This window comes from Dreissena polymorpha, chromosome 7 (genome assembly GCF_020536995.1).
Source record: "Dreissena polymorpha isolate Duluth1 chromosome 7, UMN_Dpol_1.0, whole genome shotgun sequence".
In the NCBI taxonomy this organism is placed as follows: Eukaryota; Metazoa; Mollusca; class Bivalvia; order Myida; family Dreissenidae; genus Dreissena; species Dreissena polymorpha.
In genome coordinates, this window is record NC_068361.1 from 44,899,442 (window position 1) to 44,913,206 (window position 13,765).

General features: G+C 36.3%; 2 protein-coding genes across 2 annotated transcripts in view; one reads left to right on the forward strand and one right to left on the reverse strand.

The window, feature by feature from the left end:
* LOC127837750 (integrin alpha pat-2-like) overlaps positions 1–4,683 on the forward strand; it is a 34,350-nt gene extending 29,667 nt beyond the window's left edge. Inside the window, exons 21-22 of the mRNA XM_052365099.1 lie at positions 1,194–1,313; positions 2,703–4,683. Coding sequence (XP_052221059.1) covers positions 1,194–1,313; positions 2,703–2,822 — 240 coding nt within the window. The 3' untranslated portion in view covers positions 2,823–4,683. The remainder of the gene's footprint in view (positions 1–1,193; positions 1,314–2,702) is intronic.
* Positions 4,684–9,963: 5,280 nt separating this feature from the next.
* Positions 9,964–13,314, reverse strand: LOC127837751 (complement C1q tumor necrosis factor-related protein 2-like). Its single transcript, XM_052365100.1, has 2 exons — positions 12,857–13,314; positions 9,964–10,861 (listed from the first exon to the last, which is right to left on the reverse strand). Exons 1-2 carry the CDS (start codon positions 13,044–13,046, stop codon positions 10,458–10,460), a joined length of 594 nt encoding a protein of 197 aa, XP_052221060.1. The 5' UTR covers positions 13,047–13,314; the 3' UTR covers positions 9,964–10,457.
* Positions 13,315–13,765: the final 451 nt, after the last annotated feature.

The following is a 13,765-nucleotide window of genomic DNA, read 5'->3' on the forward strand; positions in this document are numbered from 1 at the left end:
AAGCACTTCCAAGGTATGGCTCCGGACACAAAAGTGATGGACGGACGGACAGCTGGACAACACCAAAACAATATCCCTCCGCCTCTGGCCTCTGGCGGGGGATATATACTCATACCAAGTTTCAATTAAATCCGCCAAAGCACTTCCAAGATATGGCTCCGGACACAAAAGTGCCTATAGTAAAAAGCATTTTTTTCAAGATACAAAGGGCCATAACTCTGGTTTTAACAGATGGTGTACAATGCCATTTGGCGTGAATCATCCTCTTATGCATATATATACTCAAACGAAGTTTCAATAAAGTACGCCAAAGCACTTCCAAGATATGGTTACGGACACAAAAGTGACGGACGGACAGCCGGACAACGCCAAAACAATATCCCTCCGCCTCTGGCGGGGATATATACTCATACCAAGTTTCAATGAAATCCGCCAAAGCACTTCCAAGATATGGCTCCAGACACAAAAGTGCCTATAGTTAAAAGCATTTTTTCAAGATACAAAGGGCCATAACTCTGTTTTTAACAGATGGTATACAATGCCATTTGACGTGCATAATCCTCTAATGCATATATATACTCAAACCAAGTTTTAATGAAATCCGCCAAAGCACTTCCAAGATATGGCTCCGGACACAAAAGTGCCTATAGTAAGAAGCATTTTTTCAAGATACAAAGGGCCAAAACTCTGTTTTTAACAGATGGTGTACAATGCCATTTGGCGTGCATCATCCTCTTATGCATATATATACTCATACGAAGTTTCAATGAAATCCGCCAAAGCACTTCCAAGATATGGCTCCGGACACAAAAGTGCCGTTAGTAAAAAGCATTTTTTCAAGATACAAAGGGCCATAAATCTGTTTTTAACAGATGGTGTACAATGCCATGTGGCGTGCATCATCATCTAATGCATATATATACTCATACGAAGTTTCAATGAAATCCGCCAAAGCACTTCCAAGTTATGGCTCCGGACACAAAAGTGCCGGACGGACGGACGGACGGACGGAAAACGCCAAAACAATATCCCTGCGCCTCTGGCGGGGGATAATAAATAGTTAAGGAATGTAATCGAAGCCATCTGTAAAACCAATCTTATAAAACGTTTTGAGCGAATGCGGGTCCCGTTTTTGGGCGAAGTACTGATTCCACGTTCGCAATTGTCTTACTCGGTTGCTATGGTAATTGCAGGTGTTCACTGACCTAGTTCCGGTGACGCCGCCCCGAAAGCCGCTCGCGTGGTGGATCATCCTGATCAGCGTCCTTGCGGGACTCCTTCTGATCCTACTGGTCGTCTTCATTCTCTGGAAGGTTGGTACCCGGCTGGGTCACAGTCGGTATAATATGAGGGCCCCGGTACCCGGCTGGTTCACAGTCGGTATAATATGTGGATCCGCTCTGGGAAAACGGGGTTAAATGCATGTGAAGTTCGAACAGGCTTATCAGGGGTGATACTTTAAGCTTTTATAGCATTTCACGTGTAAAAGGAAGTCTCTTTTCAGCAAAAATCCAGTAAGACGGAAATTGTTGTCCCTGATAAGCCTGTGCGGATTGCATAGGCTAATCTGGGATGACACTTAACGCATATGCATTAAGCCCCGTTTTCGCAGAGCGATGCTCAATTATTGTGGATAATGAACGCTCAGCTGCGATCGTTTGTTAATACCAAAGTTATCGGCTTTTTTCAGGTCCGCTAAATGCTTGTTCAGTAAATGTTTATATGTTTACTATTGTTTCAAAACTCTTTAAATATTTCTCCCGACTAATTCAAAGTTGCTTGAGTGCTTACATACTGAGTGCTTAAACGACAATAGTTGCTTCCCGATATGTGATCACCAAACCTTTGTGTTTTGATCAGTAGCACTTTGCAGGAACAGAAATCAGTGACGTTCGTGAGGCCCAGCAGCAATTTCAATACTTGTTTTAAGTTTTAAATGACTTTTAATAAATATTTATACCAATTCAATAAACTCGTCCAGATGAGTTTCTTGTTTGAGCCTGCATACAATCACATTATGTTTTGTTGCTGTTTTGTATTACATATACATGATATGATGGATGCGCTGTTACTTATTATACCCCATGTACTGAGTAAACTGGAAAAGCCAATGAAATACATCCGTCCGTCCGTAGACAAGAAATGGTCACGAGGAAACGTTATTCAACTTTTGTCTATGAAAATTGCTTGGATTGTTGCTTTGATATTAAGTTATGCAGCTGTGAGTTTTATCATCCAATGTTTACAATTTCAAAAGTTATGTCCCTTTGTAGTCCCCTATCGGTGTAACCGGAGGGACTTAAGGTTAACCCCCTTCCGCCCGTGATTCCGTTTGTCCGTTCGAATCTGGATCCTGCGATAACTCAGAAAGTGTTTAAGCTAGGCTGATGAAAGTGGTATGAGGATAGATGGGCATATGTGCAATATGCACGTTATTTCTTCTAGTTTTTTCGTCAGACAGAACATGCGGTTAGTATGGTTACGGAAATAATTAAGTCCGTTGTTAACGTGCACTGTTACTACGATCGAGAACAATGCCACACATTACTCTATAGAAATTGAAAGAACAACTCAAATTTTTTATAAAGAGTCATGCAGACCTATGCTATATATGCTATATTGACGGGGGGGGGGGGGGGGGGGGGGGGGGGGGGGGAGAATTTTACTCGCGGCTAAAAAGTGTTTCTTTCGGTCCATTCCAGTGCGGCTTCTTCAAGCGGAAGGATCTGGAGGAGATGCGGCGGATGCAGCACAAGGGCGAGGTGAAGCCCATGTTGGAGGAGGAGGAGGCCGCGGCGGAAGCAGACGCCAATGGAACCTAACATGGGATTGGGTGCAGTGACATTATAATGTATTGAAATCTCAGTATATGACGTTGAACGTCGCTGAATGGGTATGTTCATAGTGGATGGTTCCTTACCTGGTCATCGTTATTTACGTGGACTTTATAGCGAAGTCTTGGAATCAGAAATACGACGATTCAATGGATTATATGGTGCTTTTGTATATTCTTCCATACAATTTGGACCAAGGCGCAGCGGTTGGTGACCACACTTCTTCTCATGCCTATCGGGGTTCAATACCCATTTCCGGTGTGGACAAGACCATAACAAAAAGAGCGCATTCAGTTGAACATACAAAGCTGCGTATTTCATATATTATTCAAATTAAAAATCGCCTTTCGTGAGTTATTTAGGCAGATATGTTGGGAGACAGTTTGGGCCCTCACATAACGCAGCCACTGGCGCGAAGAAAACTCGTAAACTTCGAAATACACACATACAAATATTTAAGCATGACATAGGATATACAAATTCGTTTATTGCAATTTTGTCCACGTAACTTTAAGGCAAGTTAATAAATGTGTATTAATGAGTCATATGTCGTAACTAAATTATCAACTTCTCATTCGCATTTCACCTGAAACTAAATGGCGCGTAACGCGGTGTTCATCGAGCGTGTATCTCTATGACGCAGTGTATCACTACGCGTCATAGAGGACCGCCCTGCAATCTTACCCACTCACATATCATACGTCACGATTGCTCATTACATATACCGCCAGCGACATTCCATTTAAACATGATGTATGTTATACGAAGTAATCATGCGGTGATTTTCTAATTAAGGACTCCTTACACAGAGTGCAGGATCAACGGGGTTTTCACGGGTTTACACACGGGCTGGAAAGGATGTAAACACACCATTAAGAACGTTATTTTTTCAAATATCTCAAGTTATTTAAATACCTTTGGAAAAAAACTTTTATGCATACAAGTTTTTCTTGCAGTGTGTGCCGATATCTTAAGATTAAAGAAAACGTCATTGAATACGTCTGAAATCGGTGCCAATATTTCACGTTGCGTGCTGCATAACCGTATACATAAATGTAGTACAAATTGCCATAAATAGCACAACAAACTGTATTTTATGCACTAGTTGAAATTCTCAAGAAACATTGTTTTAAAAAGTTATTTAAAATAAAGCACCAGTTTTTACCGGTGTGTTTCAATCCATTAAAGATTAAATGGGAACCCCACAAAGTCACGTGATCCTACACCCTGAACATTTATTGGTCAATGAGATGTTTTAATAGCCAGTTGTTATTGTTAACCATCCGGGCCGCTTTCATGAAGTTCTATTTGCTTTGCAGCAATTTGTCATGTGAAGCGATGTCCCAATGTTTTTGCTATAAGCTAACCAAATATATCACCGTTTTATGTACAGAAACGCCATATCATTTAATAATGTGATTATTGTATTATTTGAGTTAATATGTAATAGATAAATGCATATAATATGTAAATGTAAACATTAGTTAACGTTTATGTTAATAATCGTATAGCGCATATAACTCATCGTTGCAACACATTGATTATGTTTAATTGTCACAATTCATAAAAGATGTCATTTGTTACATATTGCTATATGTTTGTAAAACTACTCTTGTATTTTATAACACATGTGTCAATCTTTCTGCTGAAAATTAAAACTATTTACAGTGTTACGTATGAGATGTGGATATTTTTTTGATGCTTATAGTGTAATTAATTGGCATTCAATGTCTGTGCATGTGTGCTTTGCACTTCTTTTATACATTGTGCTATAATGCACACTAATTTAAATTGTTATGTATATCTGTGTATGTTGTATATTGCATAATACAGTCCTTTTATAAACCATGCACTTTTTCTGTTCAATTGAAAAGCATACAAAAGCGTCATGAATACAAACATTAGTTTTTAATGCGCCCTTTCAATAACATAAAACATATCACAGTTTATAGTTCTAACGTTTGTAGGTGCGAATTGTAATCACCATAAAACACAAAAATAACTAGGTTCCTTTATATGTTCATCCACTATACTAGAATAATGCAATACCTTTTTGTTGTTTGTCCACACCTAAAATAATAAACAAAGGCTGTGGTCGGTGTATCATGGTTTGCCTGGTACAGAACTCGAAGCTATTGGTTTAAATTAAGAAATCAAAATATGAGTCCGTTTAATTACAAGGATGTTTGTAACAGGATATTCGAATATTGATTAACACGCTGAAAACTCAACGATTTCACGAGATTGAACGTGACATTTGAACATGTTGCATTTAACGGAATAACAAAATAATCTAAAAATATTGTAATTTCTCAACTAAACGTCATTTGAATTCCTAACATGTATAATTAATGCGTTTATGAAGTAAATATAGCACTTGCACGTGCATTTTTACACATATATGTTCATATATTAAGATGTGACTGATTGAAGTTTTCCTCGCTGTACATTCCCAAACAGCCGTATACGACTTTAAATAAAATATCTTTACCTAATATCGCATCGATCATAATTACATTTCTGTTGACAATAAAATAAGTGATGCAAATCTGTTTTAAAAACATTTTCTACCAACAGCTTATTACAACTACACTCACTCTGTCTTGGTTTTAGACGTGCAAGAAAGTAACCTTGTATAGCCTGTTTTATAGTATGCGATGTTTGTTGAAATGCATGTATATTCTAAGTCATCGCGGGTTAATGGCAAGGTAAGGCAAGAATTTAATAAGGCCATAAATTTAATCAAATTCTTTTATTTAATGGGTGTAATATAGTGGGAATAATTATCATCTTTTTGAAACAAGGTTTGCAACGTGTTGAAAATCAAAATCACGTTATCAAATTGGGTAACTGCGTGCGGGCAGACCGGGATTGAGGAGGGGTCGGATGGGCGACGCCAAACAACAGGTTTACTGTCATAACATTAAGTATTAATTGATCAATCTTAATGAATCTTTGGGTATAGCAAACATGCATAGAAATTTGGTATGTGATTGTATTCGGGGCGTGTCTGGTTATTATTACTAAATGGAGAAAAGCAGTTTGCGGCTAATATTTTTAATTTTGATGGAACTATTGCATTTTTATTGTGTTTGTTGAAAGCTTACACGAAATCCATGCTTGATATTGCATTTCTTGCAAGTCGGGGCAATGAAAAATAGAACAACAGCAAACAGTTAGTTTCTGTGCAATAACTGGACATCTACAATCGTAATCAAACAATTTTTTGAATACTTGGATATTTAGTTTATTTGTCCTATATACATGTATATGTGTAACATCTTTATATACGATCGAGTTGATCCATGATCGTTATATATTAACGAAACGCCATGATTTTCCATAAAAACAAGTTTTAAACGTTAACTTAATTTCAAAAACCGCGTGTTTTGTCATACCATCATACCCAAATGATCAATTCTATTTGGCTAAATATGTAAAAAAAATCAACAACAATGAACTATGTTATACACTCATAAATGCCAAACATGTACAGAGTTTTTTTAAAGTGTACTTAAAATAAAAATTGAATAAAGCTAATTAAGGGTCAAAGCGTATGTTTGTTTACATGTCGATACCAAGTCAATGCTTCTTTCGATAGCCATGTAAAATATTTTGTACGTGTATACAGTAATTACTAGCGTCTTTAAACTCCATCTTTGCTAAATCGTTTGTAATTAGTACAAAGTGATAATAGGGGTCACAAACTATAAATTGACATATAATCACATCATCTTTTGGTAATTCTGAAATAAAATTATAAAAACGGAAACACGGAGAAACACGTCCTGTTAAAAATTCCGAGATCGACTATACTATATACCGTCTATTGTATACTGAGTACCAGCCACACAATGTGGCTATTCGCAGAAAGAGCATTGGCCCACGAGGGATGAGCTGTCAAATTCAATGATTTCCGGTACTAACACACCTCCAGACCCAGCGAATCTAATAATTATTTTAACAGTGACAATGATATAATTATCATGGTTGAGATACAAACACAGAGATGTCTTGCTAATAGAATCTCTGAAAAGTATAAAGTATAAGTATGAAAAGTATATCTTCACTCATTGCAGTCAAAGGATTTCGCCTCAAACGTTTATAATAATAAACTAAATCTTAGGCGTAAGTTAGACAAGGATATTGGTCGACAGACAAGGACGACCATCCGGACTATATACTATAGCCAGGTGATACCGGAGTGGTTCTTATGAGTCAAATCGCATGCAATATTATGTTGCAGTGTTATATGCATCCATTCAACTTCTGTCTGACATTAAGGATGCTAAACAAGGCTTACATGCTCGTTATATTGAGATCTCTCCAAGTTCTGTTACCTGGACATCCTTGATCATGTTGCGCTATCTTTGGCGAAATATCCAAGTATTAATAACAACTTATTCATGTTTCCAACAACAACAAATAAAAAGACACCAACAAAATATTGCAAAAATAATTCAATTAATAAATGTAAACAATACATTACATTACATAGTTTGTTAACGTGTAGTTGTTTGAACACACACAAGTATAAACAAATATTTATATGTATGTGCAATAATAAGCATATAATACAACATTTTAAGGAAAAATGTCTAAAAACGATGCATAGAACTGACAGGGAGGGACCTAACATGTAGTTAACATTTACACATTAAACAGTGTTAATATTTAAATATGTACCTTAACGTAGTGACAATGGCTTCATTGTACAAATTGAAAAATGTATAGGCAGTATAATATGTATTTGTTAATACATATTACATACATGTTTAATTTAATGTGTTAAACAAGTTATTGTTAGAAAACACACAGTATACTAATTTCAATATGTAAGTACAATAAATGAATTGTAAATGTGAATAAGAATAAATAAATAAATAATCATATACCTACATATGATGAGTAAGTATTTACAAATACTAATTTATAGAAAACCCATTTAAAAAACAAACAAAAAAGGTGAATATAGAAAAGTTGAAAGTTGGTGTTCAATTACAATTTAGTTGTAAAAATACACATGAGACAGTTTCCAAACGCACACTTTAGAAATGTGGACCTCGTCGTTCATGAACCACAACGTAAGAAGAACACAACGAGTTATAATATAGAATCTAGAAGTTGGGCTGGGGCATTGTTGGGTAGGGTTATATCTTAGGTGATGTTAATGACATCATTGGAGAATATGATGATATCTGAGGTCAGTATGATGATATCTAAGGGGAGTTTGAAGAGATCTTAGGTGAGTATAATGATACCATTTGTAAGTTTGATGATATCATCCGTATGTATGATGATATCTAAGGGGAGTATGAAGAGATCTTAGGCTAGTATAATGATACCATTTGTAAGTTTGGTGATATCATCCGTTTGTATGATGATATCTAAGGGGAGTATGAAGAGATCTTAGGTCAGTATAATGATACCATTTGTAAGTTTGATGATATCATCCGTATGTATGATGATATCTAAGGGGAGTATGAAGAGATCTTAGGCTAGTATAATGATACCATTTGTAAGTTTGGTGATATCATCCGTTTGTATGATGATATCTAAGGGGAGTATGAAGAGATCTTAGGTCAGTATAATGATACCATTTGTAAGTTTGATGATATCATCCGTATGTATGATGATATCTAAGGGGAGTATGAAGAGATCTTAGGTTAGTATAATGATACCATTTGTAAGTTTGATGATATCATCCGTATGTATGATGATATCTAAGGGGAGTATGAAGAGATCTTAGGTCAGTATAATGATACCATTTGTAAGTTTGATGATATCATCCGTTTGTATGATGATATCTAAGGGGAGAATGAAGAGATCTTAGGTCAGTATAATGATACCATTTGTAAGTTTGATGATATCATCCGTATGTATGATGATATCTAAGGGGAGTATGAAGAGATCTTAGGTCAGTATAATGATACCATTTGTAAGTTTGATGATATCATCCGTATGTATGATGATATCTAAGGGGAGAATGATCCTCTTAGGTGAGTATCACAACGTGTATTGCAGAAAGGATTTCAACATATGTATGCGTAGAAAACATTCTCAGACGTTTTTTGCTCGTTAATTAATATTGACAATTCAATTCACGACCCAAGATGACTAGAATAGTGCATGTATAAAACTAGTACACCAAACCACAGGTGGTTAGCGTGTGGCTATGATATTAATTAGTGAAAACATCATTTTGAATGATAAATAATCATATTATAACGAAAAATTAACTTTTCTGAAAAAAAAATTTCACTATCAAATATATATATAACAAGGTATGCAACTCAAAATCACCCCAAAACGGGGTGCATCGCTTTGAACAGCCATATCTTCATCAATTGTGCAGCGATTTTCACGATCTCGGTCTTATTCAACGCAGAAATGAATTTCCTTTCTGGAAATGTATATGTCTTGCAATATTTTTACAAATGCTGGGTCAACTTTTAAGAAATAACACGATACACAACGCGCATGACCCAGTTGACAGTGATCATGTATTCTTTATGAATGAAATCTCCAGTCGTAAAGACACACCTCCGCATTGGACCAATGAAATCACTCGTATGTTTAAAATGTCAGTTAGTTGAAATGTATGTAAACAAAGGTTTCAAACGGCGCTGGACAGTTAGTCTTGATGCAGAATGTAACGACAAGAACGGTAATAATGTTTTTTCATACGTTTTATTGAATTATGGTATCGAACTACATGAACTTTGTAGGGAAGTTGCCCTTTACTCCGTGAAGATTTCAGTCTTAAAGACAGCATGATCACTGTCAACTGGGTCATGCGTGTTGTGTATCGTGTTATTTCTTAAAAGTTGACCCAGCATTTGTTAAAATATTGCAAGACATATACATTTCCAGAAAGGAAATTCATTTCTGCGTTGAATAAGACCGAGATCGTAAAAATCGCTGCAAAATTTATGAAGATATGGCTGTTCAAAGCGATGCATCCCGTTTTGGGCTGATTTTGAGTTGCATACCTTGTTATATATATATTTGATAGTGAAATATTTTTTTTTTCAGAAAAGTTAATTTTTCGTTATAATATGATTATTTATCATTCAAAATGATGTTTTCACTAATTAATATCATAGCCACACGCTAACCACCTGTGCACCAAACGAGGAATACGAATAATTCAATAACTCACATGCCATACCCTGTTTCCCGTGTAATATAACCTTTGCATATATTTTTATCTTACGCATATGTAATATTCTTTTTAAGCGTTTTAATTGGCGTTGTTTTAGTTTATTGACCAATCGCATTTTGTAATTTTGCTGAATTGACGTTGCAACGTCAAATGACGTCACGAAATGTAAACAACATTCGGGATTTATCATTATGTTTGCGTAAATATTTATTTCATTTGCTCATTTAAAAGCATGTGATCAAAAAGGCTCGCTTTCTAACAAAATTCCTGAACTCGTTTAATAAAATATGGTATGCTATGACAACTCGTGCCAGATCCTATATAACTCAGATGGAATGTATGTACTGGATTGAATTGTAAATGTGCGTAAGAATAAATGAATAATGGGTCATATATCTACTTTTTGTAATATGATGAGTATCATGCTATCACCACAAAGCGTTATTTTGTTCATGTGATTACAGAAGAAATCCAGAGAATGACGTCATACCGCTCCCATAAGCCTCGCTGCTCGTTGCTAAGGGATACACCATCCTCACACTGATCTTGTCCCCCTTGGTCAGACGCAGTGGAGTGATCCCCCCGCTCTGTTGCTGGGACGACCCGGTCCTGTTGTCGCATAGCGTCCTGAACGCTGGGGTCTCGTTCTGGTACAAAGCTATATGCATGTAACTGTACGTCCCACAGACCGCGTTTACAGTGAATACATATGTCCCCGTCACAGGAGCCACGAACTCGTTATTGTTGGCGTTATAATGTCCACCTATATTGGTGAGAACGCGGTCGAACGGAAGATGCGAACCTGTCGACACGATGTGGCTCTTCTCCATGGAAACACTGAAGGCGACCTGGACTGGGTCGTCTGAAACAATTCAATTTACAATGACAATCAACTTAAACACTTATGTTTGTTTCAATGAAAAAATATCGAGCAATTCGTAATTTATGAGTATATATATATATATTCCTTTGCAGAATGTTAATAAAAAAACACATACGTTCTCACATATGTATTACGTATTTGTCCGATTGTGTGACAATTAAGTGATAGGATTGCAATATGCCAATAGTAGGGTGTGCGTCAGGATTGCAGATGAATTGATAACTCAACTTAATAGAAAATGAGTGAAAGATAACCATCACGTTTGACAAAAAAGTTGTCAATGTTCACATCAAAGTGAAAACCTAGGCAAAATTTTTCCCCAAGAGTATTTGCCTCGCACAGTATTCTAGAGCGTTATGTGATTATTGATAACGAAACATGACTTTTAAGACATGAAGTTACATTTTCTGATAGCGGAACATAGCTGCTAACGATGAAGTTACATTTTCTGATAGCGGAACATAGCTGCTAACGATGAAGTTACATTTTCTGATAGCGCAATATAACTTCTAACGATGAAGTTACAATCTTTGAAAGCGCAATATGATTACTGCCGATGGGGTTACCATCTTTGAAAGCGCAATATTATCACTGCCGGTGAAGTTACAACCTTTGAAGGCGCAATATGACTACTACCGATGAAGATACAATCTTTGAAAGCGCAATATGACATCACATTCTTTAAATTGCATAGGTAGTATTTTTAGAATCATATATATGCCAACTTTCGTCAAAATACGCTTAAACCCCACAAACACGTTTTCTTCTAAAAAAACCCACACTAGATGTCTATGGAATCTTAACTGTTATGTTTGTTTTAAGACCATTATCAATTAATCCAACAAGTCCATTGACCGTTAAAATTTGCTCTCCCGATCTTTCAAGTTTATTTTTTTTATAAAAATAAAATGACAGAGCGCAATCTATTTGATTCATAGTAGGGTGTAAACATGAAAACATTAATCTTGAACAATCACGTAGGCCTGCTTTTATTGCTCTATCTCATTTAGATCAGGAATGTGGTGCAACAAATGCACAATGTTTCATACATTTATTTTCCTGGTTGTCAAAATAAACATCATAGTTTTCAAACGTATTTATTTGTAGTGACTTGATACAACCTGAGTATCAAGGAAAATAAACCACAAACGCATCATGACAAATGATGTCACCTCACCTTAAAAGGACCTGTTCACGTTTTTGTTAATAAAAAAATGAAGAAAGAAAATGTTTCAGATTCGCAAATTGTCGTTGTAATTATGATATTTGCGGGGAAGCCGTAATACTGAACATTTACCATGCTATAACATATCCAAAATATGCATTTTTTAATGATTTAAAAACGTGAACATAATAATGCGTTTCCAAGGCAAAACGGTTGAATAATTTTGAGAGTTCTGTTCATATCGTTATTTTTATGACACTTTGAGATTGCTTATTTAAAGTACATGTTTAAAATAAACAACTCTGTTTGAGCACGGATGGCAGCGAGGTGTAATTGATAAGACTTATATTTACTCCAAGGGTCACTGATTCGAAGCCAGTTGAGGATAACTTTATTTCTTTCATTTTATTCTTATTTTATATCTAGTAACATTGTTTACATTTATCAATTTAAATAATTTAATGACAAACTTCAATCTGTGGAAAGGCCCCTTTAATAGATCTACAGAGAGTTGCCATATGGTCCTATTCAATTATAAGAACTTTCGTTTTCTGTTTGTGACTCGGAGTAAATCACATAAAATTCACTTGTTTTAGTTTTGTAAAAAGGTCCTACCGCGACAGTATAAATTCCGCCGAGTTCTTCGGCTAAGGAAAATTCAGGAATTCCCATACAATATAAATAAAACATACTGCTAGGAGTGAAGAACCACTGTTCAAATGTAAAAAAGTACGAGAATGTGTGCCACTCATGAAATATATGATTTTTGAAGTATATGGTCCAATAGTGATTTTATATTTAATACACACCTGAATATTCGGTAGTGTCCCCGATTTTCTCCTGAAGATGGTGTATTTGTGCCTGAAGCTTCGCCAGTCTCGTTATAAGCGGATTATGCCTTTTTGCCGTATTGGTGTGAGTTGGAAAACACCCAGCGTCGCCTAACAACGCCAGCCAAACGCACACGGTCGCTAGTGGGAGCGTGTGGCAGAAATGCATGGTTACTGTGCGCGTATGAAAGATCACGTGGGAACACACACTTCTTCCTCGTCGATTCGCTTACGAAAAGCGTGCCCGTGTAGCGAAGAGGTCAAAAACTATATTGTGTCGTATATTAAAACACTTGTTCAGTATTCACATTGATAATGATTTTCTTAATATAGTTTATAAGTATGAAAACCGGCAATCACAAGTATGTTTGTACATAAACTTTAAATTGAGCTTTAAAATGTTCTACCACTACTATTCCGATTGATTCAAAAGTGACTGAACATGCACGGTACAAAAACTAGGACTTTATATAGTTGTAAAACTACGCGTATCGTAGTGTAAACAAATCAAAACAGAGCGCCTACAAGCTTGATACGCAGGTGTGGTTTTATGAATGAAAACGTGACATGCACTTTTATTGTTAGCCCAGTCATTGCATGGATGGCCCAATCATTGCATGCTTGGTCTGTGTATGTGTGCAATTTCAAAGTAATGAGCAAATCAGAGGCGTGACGGTGTTAGCAGAGAATGGGGCTAAAATCTCGAAAGTGTGGGCGAATTTTTTATTAAAGCTGCAATGTCCATCCATTGTTGTTTTCTGAAATATATTTTTAATTGTGTTGTGGTATTGTGTATTGTTTGGGGAAGCCGGAGTACCCGGAGGAAACTCCACCCGTCCGATAAAGTACCACCAACCAAACCCAACGCGAACCCGGGTCGCCTTTGTG